Here is a 23,095-nt window from a genome sequence, read left to right on the forward strand (position 1 = left end):
CGACAGGTAAAGTATTTTGGGCACATTAACATTTGGGGGTAGCAACGGACGAGCGCTGTTGTAAACAGCGCAGCAGATTTGGGTGCAGTCATAGGCCATAATAGGAATTACGGCTATAGTGTGAGTAACTCAGTGAGTAACTTGGGTGCCGTCAAAAGACTGAGCTCAAATTACTTTTAAAACACTGTAATTCGTCCGCCAGCAATAGCTGGAAGCTGAATTACACCATTCCCTACTATCCACCTCGACCTGGAGGGGGAATAGTAATTAACGCTGCCTAGACTTGTGAAGGAGGAGGGTAAGCCATATATCGGCTTTATCCTGCGCCCAAATCTCCCAGCGGCATATTTATAGGTATGCGCAACGGAGGTGGCGAGGCGGTGTCAAAAGGCAGATTCCCCAAAGATTTCATGCTGAAATCTATCAGGAATCGGCCTGCAGTATATGGGATCTCTCACTGATCAGATTCAATCAGTGAGCGATCTGTCTCTTGGTGTATGGGCAACTTAAGGATAATAGGAAATGATTTATTATGGTTGAGAAACACTGGTGAAGACAGGGATATACATTATAGGCAACGTTTAAATGCTCACTAAGAGAAGATAGGAGGTATTAGAAATAGAGTAAAACAGGCAGAATATACACACGTGAGCAGCAAGAGAGGATATATTGTGGAACGCAAATCCCAGCAGCCCCTGATTTGCCCTCAGTAAGCAGGGCGCTCCGGGCATCACACCGGCGCTAACGTCGCTTCCTGTTTCATGACGCAAACATGTAAACAAGGAAGCTGAAAGAGAACAACAAAACAGGACGCGGGTGAGATTTCTATTCGCGTTCTATTGTATACACTCGGCTGGTGACGACACTTTCATGTCATATTTCCCCTTTCTTTCCAGCTGGGGCGATCCAGTGGGAGTTATCATGGCGCAGCAACGTGGGGTGAACGGGCTGCGGTTCAACCAGGATCAGAGTGAGTGGGGATGACAGATGTTCTGGCCGAACTATAATGATTGATGGCTTTACCATAGGCCAAGCCTAACCAGTGTTACCGCAGTGGCACTACAAATCCCAGTATGCCTTCCTCAGCCAGCTGTCCCTGACTAATCATGCAATGACAAGTTAAAAAAAAAAAAAGTTACAGTGCCTAAGTAAGAGAGAACAGAACTGGACCTCTAATGTTAAAAACATCATAGCTCACAACTGTCCCTCTTTGGGAGCCTTGTCCCTATTTCTTCCTTATTTGTCCCTCTTTCAGGACTTTGTCCCTCTTTCTATGTAAATATATATATTTCTTTACTGAAAAATGTGTTTGACTCTAAACTTTATTCCCATCCTTTAAATTGATATATTTATTACTTTCAATTGTTAATATGAAGGAAAATGAACCAGAATAGAAAGGACCAGTGTGGTTTGAATTATAAAACATCATAATTTTCTTATGAAATCTTTATAGTGCGCGTGATTAGAGATGTGGCTTAAGTGTCCCTCTTTCTGATCTCAAAAAGTTGGGAGGTATGAAACATCTTCAACTCCAGTTTCAGGATTGAGGCCGCTTTTATGCATAACAGAAATCGTGTGCAGTTTCCATGTTTGCGAATTTGCGTTTGCCGCACACGTAATATAAGTCAATAACATCGCATTTGACTTGCTTTTGTGCATTTTTTTCTGATGCATTTTTTTCTGAAGGGAAAAAATAGGCCAACATGTACGCTTTTTCTTCATAATGGAAATCCGATTTGCGTTTGTGAGTCAACGCAGAAAAATCACATTGATAACGTCAAAATTGCATCCAATTTTGAAGTTAGATTCATTGTCATGTTTTTTAATTCCATTGACATGGGCGGGAAAATTGCATTTTGAAAAATCTGAAGACAAAACGCCTGAAAAATCTCAAAACGCAGAATCGCACATATGAAAAACATACCAGCCCAGCTACCGATAAAGCTATGTGAAGCTTTGTTTTAAATTTCTGTTTTCGTGCTTCAGGCTGCTTTTGTTGTGCCATGGAGACGGGAGTGAGAATCTTCAACATTGAGCCGCTGATGGAGAAAGGGCACCTTGGTGAGGATGCAATGTCTAGTCTCAGCAATGAGGAGGATGGTCATAGAGATGTCACTGCTAACTCTCTCCCTTTTCTCTCAGACCAGGAGCAGGTGGGGAGTGTGGGCCAGGTGGAGATGCTGCACAGATGTAACCTGCTGGCTCTAGTGGGAGGTGGCAGTAATCCCAAATTCTCTGATATATCAGGTATGTTGCTGTACAGTAGTATATTTTGTTCTCGCTGTCATAAATGCCACGGGGATGGTTTAAATAGCTGATGATGCGTTGGGGTAATAATCTGCTTCTGCTTTTCAGTGTTGATCTGGGATGACTCACGGGATGGAAAAGACAAGTTGGTTTTGGAGTTTACCTTCACCAAACCTGTGCTGAGTGTACGCCTGAGAGCAGACAAGTAAGTTCCAGATATTTCTTTCTTGCCTTGAAGCACAACTCCAGGAAATATGGAATCACAGCAATACATAAAAGATTATAAGGCATGTTCACAGACCTCCGTGTTACCTCTGTTCACTTTGTCTGTCACCACAAAAATGAATCGGTGCTTTTTCCACATATCAGTACTTGTTTTTCTGCCTGTGTCTGACACCTTTTGCCGAGAGCACTGTAAAAACAGCGCCTGAGATTTGGGTGCAGCTAGCGCCACCATAGGCCGTAATAGAAACCGCAGCTATAGCGGCGCTCAGTGAGTAATTTGGGCGCCGTCAAAAGACGGAGCACAAATTACTACAAAAACACTAATTCGGCCACCAGCAATAGCTGGAAGCTGAATTCCTTCTTTCCCCACTATCCATGGGGGCCTGTAGGCGGAATAGTAATTACAGCCGCCGGGACTTGTGCAGGAGCAGGGTAAGCCATTTATCGGCTTTAACCTGCGCCCAAATCTCCTGACGGCTGATTCATAGGCACTTCCCATAGTGCCTGTTGACTGTATTATAAATTCCATAGTAGGGCTGCACGATTAATCATTTAAAAATAAAAATCGTGATGTGGGCCGACGACGATTACGTAATCACAAAAGGGACTTTTTTTTAAAAACGCGTATATTTTGCTGCTATCCTGTCGCATTTGCACGTATAATTATAGCGCAACTCACCTTCCGGGATCCCCAACAGCCTCTTCCTTCTTCCTCTCCCAGGCATCAGTTGTGTTGGAAACCGCGCCACCTGTGATGACATAACCGCATGTCATCACAGGGGGCGCTGGTACTAACGCGATGGACGGCTGGGAGAGGAAGAAGATAGAAGCTGCTGGTGTCATCCCGTAAGGCAAGTTGTTACTATGCCTGCTCTCCCCCGCTGCGACACCTATGCTGCCTGGCTAACTATACTGGAAGCACTTACCTAGCTAACCTATAGGGGGCAACTATACTGGCGGCACCTACCTAGCTAACCTTTACTAAGGGCAACTATACTGCCTACCTATGCTGGAGACACCTACCTAGCTAACCTATACTGGGGACAACTATACTGGCTACCTATACTGGGGGCAGCTATACTGGAGGCACCTAATGTACCTGGCTAAACTATACTGGGTGCATTGTGAATTTAGTGCTAAAGCTTGAAGAAGAGAATCAGGAATTCAGGGGGCGTGATTTCACTAGTCACTTCAAAATAGCAAGAAGAAAATGATTAACTTTAGACCTTGCTTTTGGTCAAATACAAAAATGGCTTTACTGTGCACATTCAAAAGTAAGTGAACATTATTAATACAGATGATTTAAAACCATTCTAAAACTCAATGAAGTAGACTGGAGGTTGACGTCACACGAGCCACAACCATCCGACTGCACATGCCCCTCCTATGACATAGACCATTGTTGCTAAATGTTCTAGCCAAGAGATTTCAATATATCAGGCACGGCCCCTTTTTTGGATGTTTACCATATTTCAATTCCATACAAATGACCACAATTGGCACCAGCACCACTGAGCAGAGGCTTCCCATGTTCTCCTCAGCTCCACTGCCGCTAGTCGGGACCCTCCTCTTGTTCGCGGCCGCGCTCTCCTCCATTTACGAGCGTGGCCATACTGCACATCCACGAGTTGCACGTGCACAGAACAGCTCACTCATACATGTAGGGGAGTGCAGTCATGAGAACATATCCAACAACAGGCTCCTGTCTGAGGGACCCTGCATAGCAACAGTGAGCTCATGAATTGATCAGGAAGCCTCTGGACCATCCTGAGGCTTCCCTCTCCTTGGGTAAGTATCTAACTTACCTAGCCCAAGTTGTAATTCTAACCTAATACACCTGAATACATGTTGTATGTTCTCCCTGTATTTACCTTGCTTTTCTTTTGAAGCCAGAAATAAAACCTACTGGTACGTTAAAGTACATTTGTGATAGGAGCATGCTGATCCTCTGAGAGTAATGTTTTCTAAGTCATCACATGGAACTAGCATGCAGATAAAGTGTTCTGACTCTGCAGCATCCTCCATATTTCTCTTGGGATATATTTCCTTTAGACTAAATTCAGTCCAAGAGCATATATGTATGTGATGGTATGACTGATTACTGGATTGGATTCTTCTATCTACTCGAGTACTGGGTGGCGTGGTGGTACTATATAAACACATGAAATATACAAGTATAAAGATAATAGTGTACTCTTTAATACATGTGTATTCTCTGCTGACATCCCTATGTTCCCTTATTGCAGGATTGTTATCATAGTGAAGAATCGGATATATGTGTACTCTTTCCCTGACAATCCTACTAAACTCTTTGAGTTTGACACGAGAGACAATCCTAAAGGTAATACCTTACCAATAATTATAGTGTTGGGACTGACTAATCTGTTCTCCAGATGAATCAGTACCTTTTTGTGTTTTCCAGGCCTGTGTGACCTCTGCCCCAGTATGGAGAAGCAATTACTGGTCTTCCCTGGGCACAAGTGTGGCAGCTTACAGCTTGTGGTAAGTTGCTAGGCAACAGCCCTGATCCCCAGCCATTTGCTGTTCTGATTGTTGCTGATGCTGACGCCACCTCTCAGCATCTCCTTACTACCTGTCTTCCTGTCCATCTCCCCCCTCCCCCCCCCTTCATTACTCATTTATGTAGGTCCCCAACTTTAGGGATTACGTGCACGTCACTTTTTGATTTGAAATATACATGGTCCTGCAGGCTGCACAAATAAAGTTTGTATAGTGGGGGAGCACTAGAGTCCTTCAGGGTAGTCCACCATCCCTGTCAAATGATACGTGAAAATATGATGACTTGAGAAAGGGCTCCCGCCCGAAATGTGGTGATTCAGTAGAAGCTATTCTGATCATTGATCGAGTTCAGGTTATCATCTTTTCAAGACTTGATGATTTGACCATCAGAGCCACTTTGGTTTCAAGCACTCTGTCCTCACTAGTGATGGCCATGTGTAGCAGAACTCATGGAGAAGCAGGTGATCAGTTTTGTTAGGTGAATTAAGTCTCTGATTTCCTAGTCATGATCCTGTGCTAAAACAGGAGATGATCTTAGCAAATCAGAGCTTTGCAAATCTATCAGCTGAAAAAACAAGTCACATGCTTCTCCATAAGTTCTCCTAGACATGACCATTAATGATAGCTACGAGTATGTAGCTACTCGTAACCCAAAATTAAATTAGTTCTGGCGGGGGGGGGGGTTGTATGGATGAGAGGACACTTTCCTATGCCGCCGTCTATGGCCGATGCAATCCACTTGCAGTCCACGTGACTCCGCTACTTCCTCCAAAGCCAAAAGTAGTAGTAGAAGTAGTGGTGTTACATGGACATCAAGTGGAACGCATAGCGCTATCTAATTTACATTTTGATATCAAGTAGCTTCGTATTCGTAGCTAAAATCACTAATGACCATCAATAGTCCTAACCTTTTCTCAAACCCTCATGCTGCATAAAAAAAACGACCCAACATTACTACACCCTCTTGCTGCATCATAACCATAAAGTCAGGACTGCATCTCTCTAGGATTACACACAATATTTAATGGGAGGTGCTCCACAAAAGTGGTTGATGGCAACACAACCTCAGTTTAATTCTGCACCGTCCAATAGTTAAGCTGCACTATGTTTATCAGATTAAAACTACAGTCCAATGTAACATTTTAGGAGCATGTAGGGTTTCTTTGGCAAGAATAGTTCTACTTTAGTCCTGTACCCACTGAACTGGATAGACTGGGGGAAGTTAGTGACTGTAACAGCCACATCTCCCCTCCTGCTGATGGTGAAGGGTGAGAGGGAGTGGTGTAAGCACTGCAGAAGGATTTCCAGCTTTGACGACACAGCAGCTTACCTCTGGAAGGCAATAATGATCTGACTTGAAATCCGAGTATAATATCATTGCCAAAACTTGCCATTGCCATACATGAGTATGCGGGGGCATTCTTAGTGGTAGATGGGGCAAGGGTAAAGGGGTTAGAAAGGTTAAGAAGGCATAAATAGGCTTTAAAGTGACCCTGTAGTGAAATAAGTATGGAGGCTGCCATCTCTACTGCTTCTTAATAATAATTCCGGTATTCGTATAGCGCTTCTCTCCTGTCAGACGTAAAGCTCTTGCAAGGAAGCCACTGACTAGATCACGCTCAGTAGTAGTGTAAGGGAGTCTCACCCAAGAACTCCTTACTGACTTACTGAAATAGGAAGAGCCGATATTTGAACCCAACTTCTGTGTCAAAGTCGGAGCCCTTAGCCATTACGCTATCCTGCTACTGATCACATGCTGCTCCATGAGTTTTCATGAGTTCTCCTAGATTCCTAGATATCACTAATATGTACTAGTAATAGTGGAAGGAGTACAAACACCGGAATATGTATTATTATTCGGACTATAAGATGCTCCTGACCATAAGACGCACCTAGGTTTAGAGGACAAAAACCAGGGGAAAAATATATATACTAAACCTGGTGCATCCATGGTGAAGCAGCATCTTGTGGATTATGCCCTCTTTGTACGTCATGCCCCCTTGTACCTCGTTTCTCACTGTGTCCTCCTCTGTCCCCTTTGTATCCTTCTGTGTCCCCCTTGTGTCCTTCTCTATGCCCCTTGTGTCCTCCTCTATGCCCCTTTGTGTCCGCCTGTGTCCCCATGTTTCCGCCTCTGTCCTCCTCTATGCCCCTATGTGTCCCCCTTGTGTCCTTCTCTATGCCTCTTTGTGTCCCCTTGTGTCCTCTATGCACCTTTGTGTCCCCCTGTCCTCCATTTGTCCCCCTGTGCCCTCCTTTTCATGGGCACAGTACAGGGAGTCCCCGTCATTGCGGCAGGTTGGAGGTTCGTATTGGCAGGTGTTCACAAGTCAGGAACTCCCTGCATTTGGACTATAAGACGCAGTGACTTTTTTTGCCCACTTTTGGGGGAGAAAAAGTGAGTCTTATAGTCCAAAAAAGACAGTACTTTTATTGTCTTAACTTAAGTTGTATAGTTAGTAACCATACCGGGATGTACTGATGTTTTATGTGATCGCTCACTGTCCTTTATGCTGATCAACTATACTTTTTTGGGCTGTTAAACCCGTTCTGTTTCTGTTAGTAAACTAATCATTTAGGAAGAATAAAGACAACCGTTCCCTACAGTTCTGCATTACCGTAGTCACCATATTGTTCACACTAAGTTGGTGCTTGAAAAAAATACATATATCCAGGCACATCGCCTCTAGTTAGGACATTATATAAGTTATTAAGGAAAGGGAGGTGCTGAAGGGGGTGTGGCTAGAAAACATCAAAAATCTATTAACCCTTCGCACTCTCGCGTGCAAATGTTCAAACAAATGCATTCACAGATTCACTCATACAGGCACAACTGTTATCCCTACAGCTAAGTTAAAAGCCGGGGTTTTAGTTCACAGAAGAATGCATTCTTATGCTTAATCACCTATACTGCGCAGAAGGACCCAGGTAAACATAGGTGTCCTAACTCTGGCCCTGTAACATGCATAGTGCAGACATGTAAACACATTCATTGCATCAAACCTATCAATGGATTAGGAGCATTTGAACAGTTGCATGCGAGAGTGCGAAGGGTTAATAGATTTTTGATGTTTTCTAGCCACACCCCCTTCAGCACCTCCCTTTCCTTAATAACTTATATAATGTCCTAACTAGAGGCGATGTTCCTGGATATATGTATTTTTTTTTTTGTTACTGACCCCTGTGGCTAGGGTCTAATTCAGTTCACTCCCTCCTTCCCCTGTATGTGTTTGTCAGCATGCACACAGCTTATGCTGGTGTATGTGCATGGTGCACATGGACACATAACGTTAGCTCCCTTGTGCGATTGGTAAGATGCACTGTCTGTCCCAGGAGAGGACGCCAGGATGTGTGCTCCTAATCCATTGATAGGGTTGATGCAATGAATGTGTTTGCATGTCTGCACTATGCATGTTACAGGGCCAGAGTTAGGACACCTATGTTTACCTGGGTACTTCTGCGCAGTATAGGTGACTAAGCATAAGAATGCATTATTCTGTGAACTTAAACCCCGGCTTTTAACTTAACTGTAGGGATAACAGTTGTGCCTGTATGAGTGAATCTGTGAATGCATTTGTTTGAACATTTGCATGCGAGAGTGTGAAGGGTTAATAGATTTTTGATGTTTTCTAGCCACACACCCTTCAGCACCTCCCTTTCCTTAATAACTTATATAATGTCCTAACTAGAGGCGATGTGCCTGGATATATGTATTTTTTTCTTGTTACTAACCCCTGTGGCTAGGGTCTAATTCAGTGCACTCCCTCCTTCCCCTGTATGTGTTTGTCAGCATGCACACAGCTTATGCTGGTGTATGTGCATGGTGCACATGGATACATAATGTTAGCTCCCTTGTGCGATTGGTAAGATGCACTATCTGCCCCAGGAGAGGACGTCAGGATGTGTGCTCCTAATCTATTGATAGGTTTGATGCAATGAATGCGTTTACATGTCTGCACTATGCATGTTACAGGGCCAGAGTTAGGACACCTATGTTTACCTGGGTACTTCTGCGCAGTATAGGTGACTAAGCATAAGAATGCATTCTTCTGTGAACTAAAACCCCGGCTTTTAACTTAGCTGTAGGGATAACAGTTGTGCCTGTATGAGTGAATCTGTAAATGCATTTGTTTGAACATTTGCATGCGAGAGTGCGAAGGGTTAATAGATTTTTAAGTTGGTGCTTGGTGGTGCAGTTATGAGACCTCAGTCTGCTAACAGGAAACTGCTAGGGAACCTATTTGCCTTTGCCTGTATGGATAGATGCACACTAGCTGACAAGCATGGCTACACGATAGTTTATATTTGTCAAGTTAATTTTAGTTATACCTGAAAACCTACTGACAAGTGAATTGGTCATTCAGACTATGGTTGTTCTATCTCTTTCTCTCTCCCAGCCAAATTAATGATTCTCACCAGCTCCCCCTTGTGTACAACAGACATGCATGCAGTTCATTTCTGAATCTGACCTCCTTTTTCCTTTAGGACCTGTGCAATGCGAAGCCCAGCAGTTCATCAGCCCCATTCACGATAAATGCCCATCAGAGTGAATTGGGCTGCCTGGCCGTCAATCAGCAGGGCACTCTTGTGGCATCTGCATCACGAAAGGGCACTTTAATAAGGCTGTTTGACACGCAGACGCGGGAACAGCTGGTAGAATTACGACGCGGTACAGATCCTGCAACACTATACTGGTAAGTGCTGTACAGAAATGAGAAAAGGAGTCATGTTGTTCCCGAAAGGCTCCTGGTGGTGAGGAAAAGCAGAGAACTAGTTTTGACAATGATTTGTCAACCTGTCTCAGTTTTGGCAAGTATTTAATTGTAAACCTCCCATGCCTTATCAGAAGTGCTTCAGATCAGGTAACTATTGATATGTTACTAAAATCAATTGTCACTCTACCTGGAAACGCCATGCATCGAGGCGCAGCTAAAGAGAGAAGACACATGACCAGTGGGAGTAGGAGAATACACAGGGAAGCATATGATTGCTTTGATCAGGTGATTCATTCTTACTTCTCTGACTGGCTGATCATGATTCACTTCTGCTTCTTGTGATCACATGATCATTGTCAGCCAGTCAGAGAAGTACAATTTGATCATGTGCTTCACCAGTAATTCACCTGCAGTAGAGACTCTGCTAGTAGAATCGATCATCTCTAATGCTGAAAATATCTATGTTTTACTCCAACCTTTTTAGTTTTATTTTGGATAGACCAGAAAAAAATAAGCACTTCTGTATGATTTTTATTGCAAAATATTCACCACTTGAAAATTCACTTCCTGTTCTCAGGAACCCTGTCAACAGGACTGAAAATACAGATCAGGTCATTTGGGTGCCGCGATCGTCAGGCGTCTAATAGATGCCTGATGTCTGAGTTCATTTTAGGTAATCAGGTGCCCAGGCAGTCATTTGGGCACTAAAAGCGGCTACCGGTAGTTACAAATTAAAGGTTATAGCTGATTGTAACCTATAGGTCATTTGGGGACTGGATTTCTTGGTTAGTGTTAGGCACTTAGTGGAGGGCGGGGGTTAAGATTAGAGTGGGTGCCATATAGTGTATAGTAAAATAATGGTAATTTAAATCATCAATATTCTACTATTAGCGACACCACCCAGCGCCCAACTGATGTGGCGGCACCACAATATGTACTCCTGAAAATTGGTGGTCTTTTTAATGTACACCTGGAACGGGAGAAAAAAGTTGATTTTTACTGACGTGCGGCTTCTTCCAGCCCCCTGTAGTCTTTGAGAACCCTCTGTGTCCTCATTGTATGGGATTCATCCCAAGTAAAGTCCACAAGCTGGCTGGGTCCCGCACTATGGTGCATGTGTTGTCCTGAATGTACAGTTGTGGTCAAAATTATTCAATCCCCACTGAAATTGAGTGTTTTGGCCAGTTTGACATTGATTTTGATCATTTCAGTCATCTTGTTTACAATAAAATCAAAGAGGCACTTGTAAGTCAGACAAATATAACATAACATTTATAATGAAATAACCACAAATGTCTTTTTTGTGCTCACATCATTATCAGTTTTATTCAACCCCCAAGTGACATTCATTCTTAGTACTTAGTACAACATCCTTTTACATTTATAACAGCTTTTAAACGTGAAGCATAGCTTGACACAATTGTCTTGCAGCGATCTACGGGTATCTTAGCCCATTCTTCATGGGCAAAGGCCTCCAGTTCAGTCACATTAATGGCAGTATTTGTATAGCGCCTTTCTCCTGTCGGACTCAAAGCGCTTGTGAGGCAGCCACTAGAGCGCACTCAGTAGGCAGTAGCAGTGTTAAGGAGACTTGCCCAAGAAACTCCTTACTGAAATAGGTGCTGGCTTACTGAACAGGCAGAGCCGAGATTTGAACCCAGGTCTCCTGTGTCAGAGGCAGAGCCCTTAACCATTACACTATCCAGCCACTGAATTCTCTTCAGTACCAGGAGATATTGGAAGAAAATGTTATGCAGTCCGTTACAAACCTGAGGCTTGGGAGACATTCTTGGCTTGCGCGCTGCGACTGCTTTCTTTAAGTCCCACCAGAGGTTCTCAATCGAATTTAAGTTTGGTGACTGCGATGGCCACTCCAAAATGTTCCAGCCTTTAATCTGCAACCATGCTCTAGTGGACTTGGAGGTATGCTTGAGATCATTGTCCTGTTGAAAGGTCCAACGTCTCCCAAGCCTCAGGTTTGTAACGGACTGCATAACCTTTTCTTCCAATATCTCCTGGTACTGAAGAGAATTCATAGTACCTTGCACACGCTGAAGCTTCCCTGTACCTGCAGAAGCAAAACAGCCCCAAAGCATGATTGACCCCCGCCATGCTTCACAGTAGGCAAGGTGTTCTTTTCATCATAGGCCTTGTTCGTCCTCCTCCAAACATGGCGTTGATCCATGGGCCCAAACAATTCTAATTTTGTTTCTTCACCACAGAACACTATCCCAAAACTTTTGTGGTAGTGTTCTGTGGACTGATGAAACAAAATTAGAACTGTTTGGGCCCATGGATCAACGCTATGTTTGGAGGAGGAAAACCAAGGCCTATGAAGAAAAGAACACCTTGCCTACTGTGAAACATGGCGGGGGTCAATCATGGTTTGGGGCTGTTTTGCTTCTGCAGGTACAGGGAAGCTTCAGCGTGTGCAAGGTACCATGAATTCTCTTCAGTACCAGGAGATATTGGAAGAAAATGTGATGCAGTCCGTCACAAACCTGAGGCTTGGGAGACGTTGGACCTTTTAACAGGACAATGATCCCAAGCATACCTCCAAGTCCACTAGAGCATGGTTGCAGATTAAAGGCTGGAACATTTTGGAGTGGCCATCGCAGTTGCCAGACTTAAATCTGATTGAGAACCTCTGGAGGGACTTAAAAAAAAAAGCAGTTGCAGCGCACAAGCCTAAGAATGTGACTGAACTGGAGGCTTTTGCCCATGAAGAATGGGCTAAGATACCCGTAGATCGCTGCAAGACAATTGTGTCAAGCTATGCTTCACGTTTAACCACTTCAGGACTCAGCCTTTACCCCCCCCCTTAAGGACCAGCGCTGATTTAGAAGATCTGTGCTGGGTGGGCTCTACAGCCCCCAGCACAGATCAAATAGCAGGCAGAGCGACCAGATCGCCCCCCTTTTTTCCCCACTAGGGGGATGATGTGCTGGTGGGGTCTGATCACTCCTGCCTGCGTGTGGCTGGCGGGGGGGGGGGGGCGCACCTCAAAGCCCCCTTCCGCTGCAGGATTCTCCCTCTCCTCCCTCCCTGCCCCGGAGATCGGAGGCTGCACAGGAACGGATCTGTCCTGTGCAGCCTCTAACAGGCTCCTGCCTGTCATGTGACAGCGATCCCCGGCCGCTGATTGGCCGGGGATCACTGATCTAGTACAACGCTGCTGCTATAGCAGCGTTGTAAAAATGTAAACAAAGCGGATTATTTCCGCTTGTGTTTACATTTAGCCTGCGAGCCGTGATCGCCGGCCCGCAGGCTATTCACGGAGTCCCCGCTGTGAATTGACAGGAAGCAGCCGCTCGCGCAAGCAGCTGTTTCCTGATTAATTAGCCTGCAGCCGGTGGTCCTGCAGCTACCACTTTGCCGACGCGCGTTATGAGTGCGCGGTCGGCAAGTGGTTAAAAGCTGTTAGTACAACATCCTTTTCCAGTTATAAGTACTAAGAATGAATGTCACTTGGGGGTTGAATAAAACTGATAATGATGTGAGCACAGAAAAGACATTTGTGGTTATTTCATTATAAATGTTATGTTATATTTGTCTGACTTACAAGTGCCTCTTTGATTTAATTGTAAACAAGATGACTGAAATAATCAAAATCAATGTCAAACTGGCCAAAACACTCAATTTCAGTGGGGATTGAATAATTTTGAACACAACTGTATGTCTTCTTGATCGTGCTTCTGTAGCCCAGATCATTCTGTCCATGCGCAGTTCATAAATTCTTGTAACTGCACGTGTATAATGCTCCCGTTGATGGAAGTGCAGTCGATGAGGCGTACGGCTGGGGCAACGTGTGTGCAGTAGTGCACAACCCAGCTGGGTTGCGCACTTTAATTTGGGTGTTAAAAGAAAAAGGGGACCCAAAGAACACCAAGCAGGGGCGTAGCAATAGGGGGTGCAGAGGTTGCGACCGCATCAGGGCCCGCTCTCCCTCAACTGCAGTATTAGCTCTCTATTGGTCCTGTGCTCATAATAATCAGTTATATAGATAGTTTTAATATTGGTAATCATTAGCAAACTGCTCCCCATTCCATTCTTGCACCTCTGACACTGTAGTTGCCATTGCCAGGTTTTGGTGCACCGTATCAATTGTTAGGTATAGAGTGCTTGGGGGGGCCCCAATGTAAAACTTGCATCCAGGCCCATAGCTCCTAAGCTACGCCACTGCCACCAAGAGACCTAAATGTCTACTAAGTAAAAAAACAACTTTTTCCCTTGTTTCAGGTGTACTTTAGGCAGGACACAGACAGTGATAACCTGAGAAATGCTGTATACGTTTTCCGCTCTACCAAAATATTTTATTGCCATCTGTACTCCATTTGGGAGATTTCAGCTCACTTGTCATTCATTGGAACAGGAAGTGAGCAGAAGAAACACAAATGGCAATAACAATCAAGAGCTGTTCCCCTCCCCCGTTCTGTCCGGAAGGAAAATTACCGTAAAAGCTTTGTTAAATTTGAATCTCTCCCCATCTAATTCTGTGTTATTCCCTTTGCAGTATCAGCTTCAGCCATGACAGCTCCTTCCTGTGCAGCTCCAGTGATAAAGGCACAGTCCATATATTCGCTCTGAAGGACACCAAGCTCAACCGCCGATCTGCGTAGGTTTCATCTTACTCTGGATTTACTCCATTTAGTTAGAAGGTTAAAAATAAGAAAACAAAGATTGGTTCAAGCATCTCTGCCACCAACTTTTAGTCATTACCAGGCCTGGAAACTTCACTCCAAAAAAACAAAAGAATATTTCTGCTGGTTTCCATTTTTACTGTTTCTCTGTGATGCCAAAAGTGACATCATTTCTGCCCCCTTTTTTAAAAAAAGCAAATGTGCAGTGAAATTAAAAAACAGAAAACAGATAGTGGTACTTACTTATGAAGAGGGGATGTTCTGTGTCCTATAGAGCCTTCCCGCTCCTATCCCAGTCCCCTCGTTCTAGTGCTGTTACCCCATTCAAATCTGCAGCCATGCGAGGCTCTGGGAGTCCGAGTGCCCCAAAAAACAGGTGGCTCCGTACTGTGCATGCGGCCTGTCTTTGGGAGCTCTTGGGCTCCTATAGCATACATTTGAAATCGGCACCGGTAGACTTGGGCGCAGGATACAGCCGGTATATGGCTTACCCTGCTCCTGCACAAGTTCTGGCCGTGTTAATTACTATTCCCCCCCTCCTGACCGCCATGGATGGTGGGGAATGATGTAATTCTGGAAGCCGAATTATTGTGTTTTAAAAGCAACTTCAGCTCCGTCTTCCGACGGCGCCGACGTTATTCACTGAGCGCGGCTATAGCTGTAACTCCCTCTCCGTATGTAAGTATCTGTTTTTCTGACAATAAAAAGGATCTGTTTTTTTTTTTTATTTCACTTCAAATTAACTTTAACCCAGCTCAGTGTTAATTTACTGCTTATTTTACAGATTACTCTCCCTCCTACAGCAAACATCACCTAGATGACAGGCTTACATCAGTGTGTAAACTCTTCAAAGAGGGGTTCAATTACCTTCTGTTCATAGTGTCCTTATCTTATCTGAAATGGGAAGTTTCTGTTTTTTTTTTTTTTTTTTTTTTTTGTGTGTGTGTTTGTTTGTTTGTTTTTTATTTGGAGAAGCTTGTTACAGTAGCTAAAACAGTTCAGCAAAGGTACACAGACCAGGTAAAAAAAAAATGGGACCTATTATAGAAAAAAGGATTTACATATATATTTGGGGCACTAACTATTTCAAGGCAATTTTTTTATTTTTGGATGTTACATTAAGACATAAAGCATGTACTTGCAATATTTCACAAAGCTCTAGTTCTAGAAATTACTATACACACACTTACTGTATAAATTGATTTTAACAAAACGATTGCTTTGAATGCATTTGTCTGATTTTGTGTTCCTTGCCTTAGGTTGGCACGTGTTGGCAAGGTGGGCCCTATGATTGGACAGTATGTGGATTCACAATGGAGTTTGGCCAGTTTCACAGTTCCTGCAGAATCGGCGTGCATCTGTGCCTTCGGGAAAAACACCTCCAAAAATGTCAACTCTGTGATTGGTGAGAATTTCTCTTTATTAACTGAACGGACAAAATGGTGCTATACAGATCAACCAATCAGACAAATAGAGCTACAGAGACAGAGCATACTGAAATGACTTGTAATCAGCAGCAAATGGTTAGAATCATCTAAGACTGATCAGACCAGAGGTGATAATATAGGGCTGGTATGCTTCTAACAATGTTCTCTGGAATCGAGGAGTCTTGTCTGACATGCAGGTAGCAGCAGAATCCCGACATTATTGCATGATGAAGCAATCAATATCCTTTATTCAGCATATTTTTAATTGCATAATACAACCAACAATAATGGACATAGCGGCACAGAAGGGTGGTGGGTGAACAGGGAAACCTGAAGACAAAGAAAATAGGCAAAAAGGCGCTCCACAAGATTGCTGGCAAAGCCCTTCTTGACAGCCACCTCCGCTGCCGTGACCAGGATAGATCCTTTTCACCTTTCAGATAGTCAGTCAAACAGTGTCACGGCGCCAGGATTTAAGCTGTGTCAGGCAGTTAAACAATCCACTTTACTCCACTTCCAGAGGTATACTCAGATCTGCATGCTTCCTGTGTGACTCGTTAAGCCGGAAAGCAGAAAAGCAGAAAAAAGTCTCTCTCAGTGGGTAGCAGTAACACTTTAATTTTCCATACAAGGCACAATAAAACGGAGTAAAAAACACTTACATCAAGAGGGTCCTATGCCAATATAGGACCCCCTCTGGACATATCGCTTCCCACCCTTGTGGTACTAAGGAACATGAATAATCGATCGCTGGTGCCCAGCCCGCTCTCGTCCCGACTAGTTTCGGCTTTCCGCCGTCATCAGGGGATACCTTATAATTACGGTTTTCCAAAAAGTCAAAAACATCCAATTTAGCAGTTTCCATTTTTCAAAACAGTACCTTGTTGGTTGAGATTTAACCCGTGTATGCAGCCTTACCACAGATCAAAACAACCAGAAGACAAAGAAAATAGGCAAAAAGGCGCTCCACAAGATTGCTGGCAAAGCCCTTCTTGACAGCCACCTCCGCTGCCGTGACCAGGATAGATCCCTTTCACCTTTCAGATAGTCAGTCAAACAGTGTCACGGCGCCAGGATTTAAGCTGTGTCAGGCAGTCAAACAATCCACTTTACTCCACTTCCAGAGGTATACTCAGATCTGCATGCTTCCTGTGTGACTCGTTAAGCCGGAAAGCAGAAAAGCAGAAAAAAGTCTCTCTCAGTGGGTAGCAGTAACACTTTAATTTTCCATACAAGGCACAATAAAACGGAGTAAAAAACACTTACATCAAGAGGGTCCTATGCCAATATAGGACCCCCTCTGGACATATCGCTTCCCACCCTTGTGGTACTAAGGAACATGAATAATCGATCGCTGGTGCCCAGCCCGCTCTCGTCCCGACTAGTTTCGGCTTTCCGCCGTCATCAGGGGATACCTTATAATTACGGTTTTCCAAAAAGTCAAAAACATCCAATTTAGCAGTTTCCATTTTTCAAAACAGTACCTTGTTGGTTGAGATTTAACCCGTGTATGCAGCCTTACCACAGATCAAAACAACCAGAAGACAAAGAAAATAGGCAAAAAGGCGCTCCACAAGATTGCTGGCAAAGCCCTTCTTGACAGCCACCTCCGCTGCCGTGACCAGGATAGATCCCTTTCACCTTTCAGATAGTCAGTCAAACAGTGTCACGGCGCCAGGATTTAAGCTGTGTCAGGCAGTCAAACAATCCACTTTACTCCACTTCCAGAGGTATACTCAGATCTGCATGCTTCCTGTGTGACTCGTTAAGCCGGAAAGCAGAAAAGCAGAAAAAAGTCTCTCTCAGTGGGTAGCAGTAACACTTTAATTTTCCATACAAGGCACAATAAAACGGAGTAAAAAACATTTACATCAAGAGGGTCCTATGCCAATATAGGACCCCCTCTGGACATATCTCTTCCCACCCTTGTGGTACTAAGAAACATGAATAATCGATCGCTGGTGCCCAGCCCGCTCTCGTCCCGACTAATTTCGGCTTTCCGCCGTCATCAGGGGATCCCCTGATGACGGCGGAAAGCCAAAACTAGTCGGGACGAGAGCGGGCTGGGCACCAGCGATCGATTATTCATGTTCCTTAGTACCACAAGGGTGGGAAGCGATATGTCCAGAGGGGGTCCTATATTGGCATAGGACCCTCTTGATGTAAGTGTTTTTTACTCCGTTTTATTGTGCCTTGTATGGAAAATTAAAGTGTTACTGCTACCCACTGAGAGAGACTTTTTTCTGCTTTCCGGCTTAACGAGTCACACAGGAAGCATGCAGATCTGAGTATACCTCTGGAAGTGGAGTAAAGTGGATTGTTTGACTGCCTGACACAGCTTAAATCCTGGCGCCGTGACACTGTTTGACTGAACAGGGAAACCTGACAGCCGTTTCGCGCTGTTCATCGCTTCTTCCGAGGCTGTACTGCAAATGGTTAGAACTTGTCATGCTTCCATTACGGGAGCCATACATCAGTTGATGCAATGATTGAATGCTGCAATGTGTCAAAGTGGGATAGAACTCAAAATTACATTTTTGCTCCAAAACATTAAATACAGTATACAATTAATATTAAACCCTTTAAGATTGGTCTGATGTAATTTAAATGCATATTTACATCTCACTGAAGCTAACAGATATTGCCAGCTGCAGGACAAATGATTAGATTGATTCCTAACTAGAGGTGCCCATATATTAGGCGATGATGGGTAGATTTGACCAAGAGACAAATCTCTCTCTGATCAAATCTGGTTAGAGAGAGATCAGTCGGCTGCCCATACACCGCAGGCCGATTGCTGATCCATTTTATGCTGAAAACTCTCGAGTATCGGTCATTGCGCCACATCCGCTGCCTTGCCGCTGTTCCTTTAGGCTTCTTTCACACTAATACGTTGCGTTAGGTGCTACGTTAAAGGGACACTTAAGTAAAAAAAAAAATGGGTTTTACTCACCTGGGGCTTCCAATAGCCCCCTGCAGCTGTCCGGTGCCCTCGCCGTCTCCCTCTGATCCTCCTGGCCCCGCCGGCAGCCACTTCCTGTTTCGGTGACAGGAGCTGACAGGCTGGGGACGCGAGTGATTCCTCGCGTTCCTGGCCACAATAGCGCCATCTATGCTGCTATAGCATATATCATATACCATATAGCAGCATAGAGGGTGCTAATGTGTCTGGGAACGCGAAGAATCACTCGCGTCCCCAGCCTGTCAGCTCCTGTCATCGAAACAGGAAGTGGCTGCCGGCGGGGCCAGGAGGATCGGAGGGAGACGGCGAGGGCACCGGACAGCTGCAGGGGGCTATTGGAAGCCCTAGGTGAGTAAAACTCATTTTTTTTGTTTGACTTAAGTGTCCCTTTAAGGTCGCATAATGTGCACCTAACGCAACGCATGGTGGTGGTGGCAGAGGACGTTAGCAAATAGCCGCGTTAAGCGGCTCTTTGATGTGTCCGTGATGCATACTATAGTACGCATGCGCTGGTGGAGACCACGTGAGTGGAACACTCCGCATCACGTGGTCCCGCCAGTGACGTCAGCACAGTGCAGTGAATATTAATTAGCCATGTGGATAATCACTGCCCCTGTGCAAGCAGGCTAACGCGGCAAAGCCGCTCTAACGCCGTAGCATGCTGCACTTTAGATTGACGTGCAGCGTTACAATGTAACGCAACGTGGGCACTGTGAACAGCCCATTGCAGTTACATTGCTGTGCGTTGGGGAGCGTTACAGGCTGCACTACCGTGCGCCTGTAACGTCTCACTGTGAAAGCAGCCTTAGTGTATAAATGTACATGTAGATGTGTGCATTTATACATTACCTGTCCTGTGTCGCAGTACCTGTCCGTCTTCCGAATCTGCTGCTTTTCTATTAGCCCTATACACCCTGCCAGAACACACACACACGCCATGCCGGCAACATGTTTAGAGCTAATGAAGAGCAGCGGATTTGGAAGACGCACGGGCACTGCGACAAAGGACAGGTAATGTATAAATGCACATATCTACATGTACATTTATAGACTGGGGAACCGGCGTCGGGGGTTTTGTCGCATCCGTGATCGGGCATGCTCTTGGCAGCACCGTTTTTCATCCGATTCTATAATAATCAAATCAGATGGTCGATCAGCTGCCAAGTCGCTAGATGTATGGGTGCCTTAAAGAGAACCTGAGGTGGTTTTTTGGGGGGCAGATGGGACACAGAGGAATGTTCTCTGCCTCATGACATGCCTCTGTGTCTCCACACCACTGCTCTCTGCCCCCCCACCGCTGCGCTACAGCCCCCCGAGATTAGCGACAATATTTGTCGCTATCTTGGAGGTAAACATAGGGGAGAGGGATTCCCTGTTTAAAACCCCTCCAGGGGCGTTCCTGCAGGGTTTCTTGAGCTGCTATTGGGCAGCTCTCGCCCAGGCCCGGCCCTAGACTTTTTGCCGCCTGAGGCAATCTTTAAAGAAATCGCCGCCACCCCCCCAAGTCGTGGGTGTGGGGGGCCGCCCGAGCTGGAGGGGATAGCGGGCAGGAAGGGGGTATTGGGCCTAGCGGCGGGGAGGGGGGTTGAACCCCCCCCTCCCTCACCTGGGTCCCCCGTCCTCCGCTCCCCTCCAGCTTTAAAAAGTTAAGTTGCTGCCTGCGGCTATTGTAAGAGGCAACGGGCAGGGATCACTCACCTCTTCCTCGTTCCAGCCTGCGCTCCACTGACGTCACTTCCTGCTACCAGGAAGTGACGTCGGAGTGCACGCTGGAACGAGGAAGAGTGGAGTGATCCCCGCCCGTTGCCTCTTACAATAGCCGCAGGCAGCAACGTAACTTTTTAAAGCTGGAGGGGACCGGAGGATGGGGGACCCAGGCGAGGGAGGGGGAGTTCGACCCCCCTCCCCACCGCTAGGCCCAATACCCGCTTCTTGCCCGCTATCCCCTCCAGCTCGGGCGGCCCCCCACACCCACGGACGGTCGGGTGCCACCCCCCCCAGAAGTGCCGCCTGAGGCAAAAGTTTCACCCCGCCTCATGGGCGGGCCGGCCCTGGCCACGCCCCCACCTCCCTGCACACTGTGAATGAGAGAATGAATCTCTAATTTCAGCATCGTGACCCAGAGGTCAGGAAAGTGAAAGTGGGCCATTGCGGTCCACAGGAGCGGCGGGGAGTAGCAGTTTTTGAGGCTACCTGATCCGCTCAGTCCCCCAGATCAGGTAGCCTATTTTTTTTTTATTTCATGAGGCCACCTCGAGCTCTCTTTAAGCGATTAGTGAGTAAATAAAGGAGAGAAAGTTCTCTGCTCCCCGACTCCAAAAACGTGTGTGCTTTGTTTACACAGTGTATACACTTCCAAAACAATCTGATCATCCTGGCTAGCAACAGCAAGTGTATCTAGCAGCTAAACAAGGTGAAAAGCTTGAGTGGGTGGCCATACATCACTGGAAGTGTCACCAGATCAACCAACAGATAGATCCCTCTCTGATAACTTGTGTACTGATGATATGTTATATAGATCTCTTGTACTAAAGTGGAGTGACTCTTTCTCCTCTCTGCTCCGCAGCTGTCTGTGTGGATGGAACGTTTCACAAGTACGTCTTCTCCCCCGAAGGGAACTGTAACCGTGAGGCCTTTGATGTGTATTTGGACATCTGCGATGATGACATTTTTTAAGGCATTGTGGGACGGTCACAGTGCCACGCCCGCCCTGTGTGAGATGGACAATAGACATTCATGCTGTGTTCCTGCAGTATTATCATTGTATATAGACTATATTTAAATGTATGCACATCCATTGCGAGAAATGCTTTTAGGACCCGAAAAAGGATTTAATGTAACCCTAGAGTACATCGGATTTAATTAAAGACAAAAAAATGAACCTAGATTTCCTTCATTGATTGAAAAGAGTGAGTTGGAATCAGAACTGGTTTTAGTGGCTAATAAGCCCACGGCTGTGAGGAATGTAACTTTGCAGTTGCTCAAAAATATGGACAAAAACAGCCACACAGTGTAATGGTAAACTGTATGTATATTTATGTGGTATTCTGCCCTGTATTACTTCAGCTTTAATAGCTCTGTAGGGCATCATGCTGTCAGTCAATGCAGGGTTGCCAACCTAATTTTTAATTTTAGACGGACAAAATGCCCCAAAAAGCAGGACACCTATAATTTTGGACGGACAGGGGGCGGAGTTAGGGGCAGAGTCAAAAGCGCACTTTTCAGTCAAGTTGTTAGTGGGGCTAAGTGCTGGCCATTTTTTTTTTGTATTTATATAGCACTGAAATCATTTGCAGCACTGTACAGAGTACATAGTCATGTCCTCAGAGGAGCATACAATCTAATCCTACTATAGTCTAATGTCCAGTCCCACTATATTATTATCATGTATTTATAGAGCACTGACCTCTACATCCTACTATATTATTATCATGTATTTATATAGCACTGACATCTACAGCACTTTACAGAGTACATAGTCATGCCACTGACTGTCCTCAGAGGAGCTCACAATCTAATCCTACTATAGTCAAAGCCTAATGTCCTACCATATTATTAATATCATGTATTTATATAGCACTGACATCTTCTGCAGCACTTTCCTGTCCTCAGAGGAGCTCACAATCTAGAAATGTGCCACATAAATGCAGTTCAAAGCAGCTGCAGTGATATCGTGCATCCCCAGCCACCACAATTCATGCTTTGAGATGCAGTCCATTAATCTACCAGATGGCACATATAGTCACATTTATGGACTATATCTCCCAGCATGCATTATTACAGCATCCGGTCAGGGGTGCATAACACCGCAGCTGCTTTGTTTGTACTGCATTTCTGTGGAATACGAGTAAGTAAGATGGAGGTACCTGTGTAGACCTCGGGGGGGGAGGGGGGGGGGGGTTAGGGATCATAATATGTACATAAAGGCTCACAGCTGCTCCCCACAAACACATCATATACAAACCTCTCTTAGGGAGAGGTTTGAGTCAGATTAAAAAAAAAAGACAGATACTCACCCAAGGAGAGAGAAGGCTCTGGGTTCTATAGAGGCTTCCCTCTCCTCTCCTGGTCCCCGTTACAGCGCTGGCTTTTCCGTAGCAGCATTCCACCAATTAGGTCAAATGCTGCTGTCTCCGCCATCGGAGAGAGGGTGTGGAAGCCCGAGTGCTCCAGAAGATGGGTTGCTGCATACTGCACACCTGTGTAAGCGCCCTCTCTCGCATACACAGTACAGAGCCGCCTTTCTTCGGGAGATCTCGGCTCCTGAAGTCCCCCACAGTGGGCGATTCAAACGGGGAAGCTAGTGCTGCACTTGAGGGTACTGGAAGCGGAGAGGGATAGGCTCTATTGGACCTAGAG

General features: G+C 45.3%; 1 protein-coding gene across 1 annotated transcript; it reads left to right on the plus strand.

Annotated features, from left to right (window-relative positions):
• Nucleotides 1-727: 727 nt before the first annotated feature.
• WDR45 (WD repeat domain 45) lies at nucleotides 728-21,617 on the plus strand. Its single transcript, XM_068248373.1, has 11 exons — nucleotides 728-816; nucleotides 897-970; nucleotides 1,987-2,061; nucleotides 2,143-2,247; nucleotides 2,356-2,452; nucleotides 4,719-4,813; nucleotides 4,895-4,974; nucleotides 9,478-9,686; nucleotides 14,221-14,322; nucleotides 15,607-15,752; nucleotides 21,303-21,617. The coding sequence occupies exons 2-11, from the start codon at nucleotides 922-924 to the stop codon at nucleotides 21,410-21,412; spliced, it is 1,068 nt and encodes a 355-aa protein (XP_068104474.1). The 5' UTR covers nucleotides 728-816; nucleotides 897-921; the 3' UTR covers nucleotides 21,413-21,617.
• The last annotated feature ends 1,478 nt before the right edge of the window (nucleotides 21,618-23,095 follow it).

Source organism: Hyperolius riggenbachi, chromosome 8, assembly GCF_040937935.1.
Source record: "Hyperolius riggenbachi isolate aHypRig1 chromosome 8, aHypRig1.pri, whole genome shotgun sequence".
NCBI classification, from domain to species: domain Eukaryota; kingdom Metazoa; phylum Chordata; class Amphibia; order Anura; family Hyperoliidae; genus Hyperolius; species Hyperolius riggenbachi.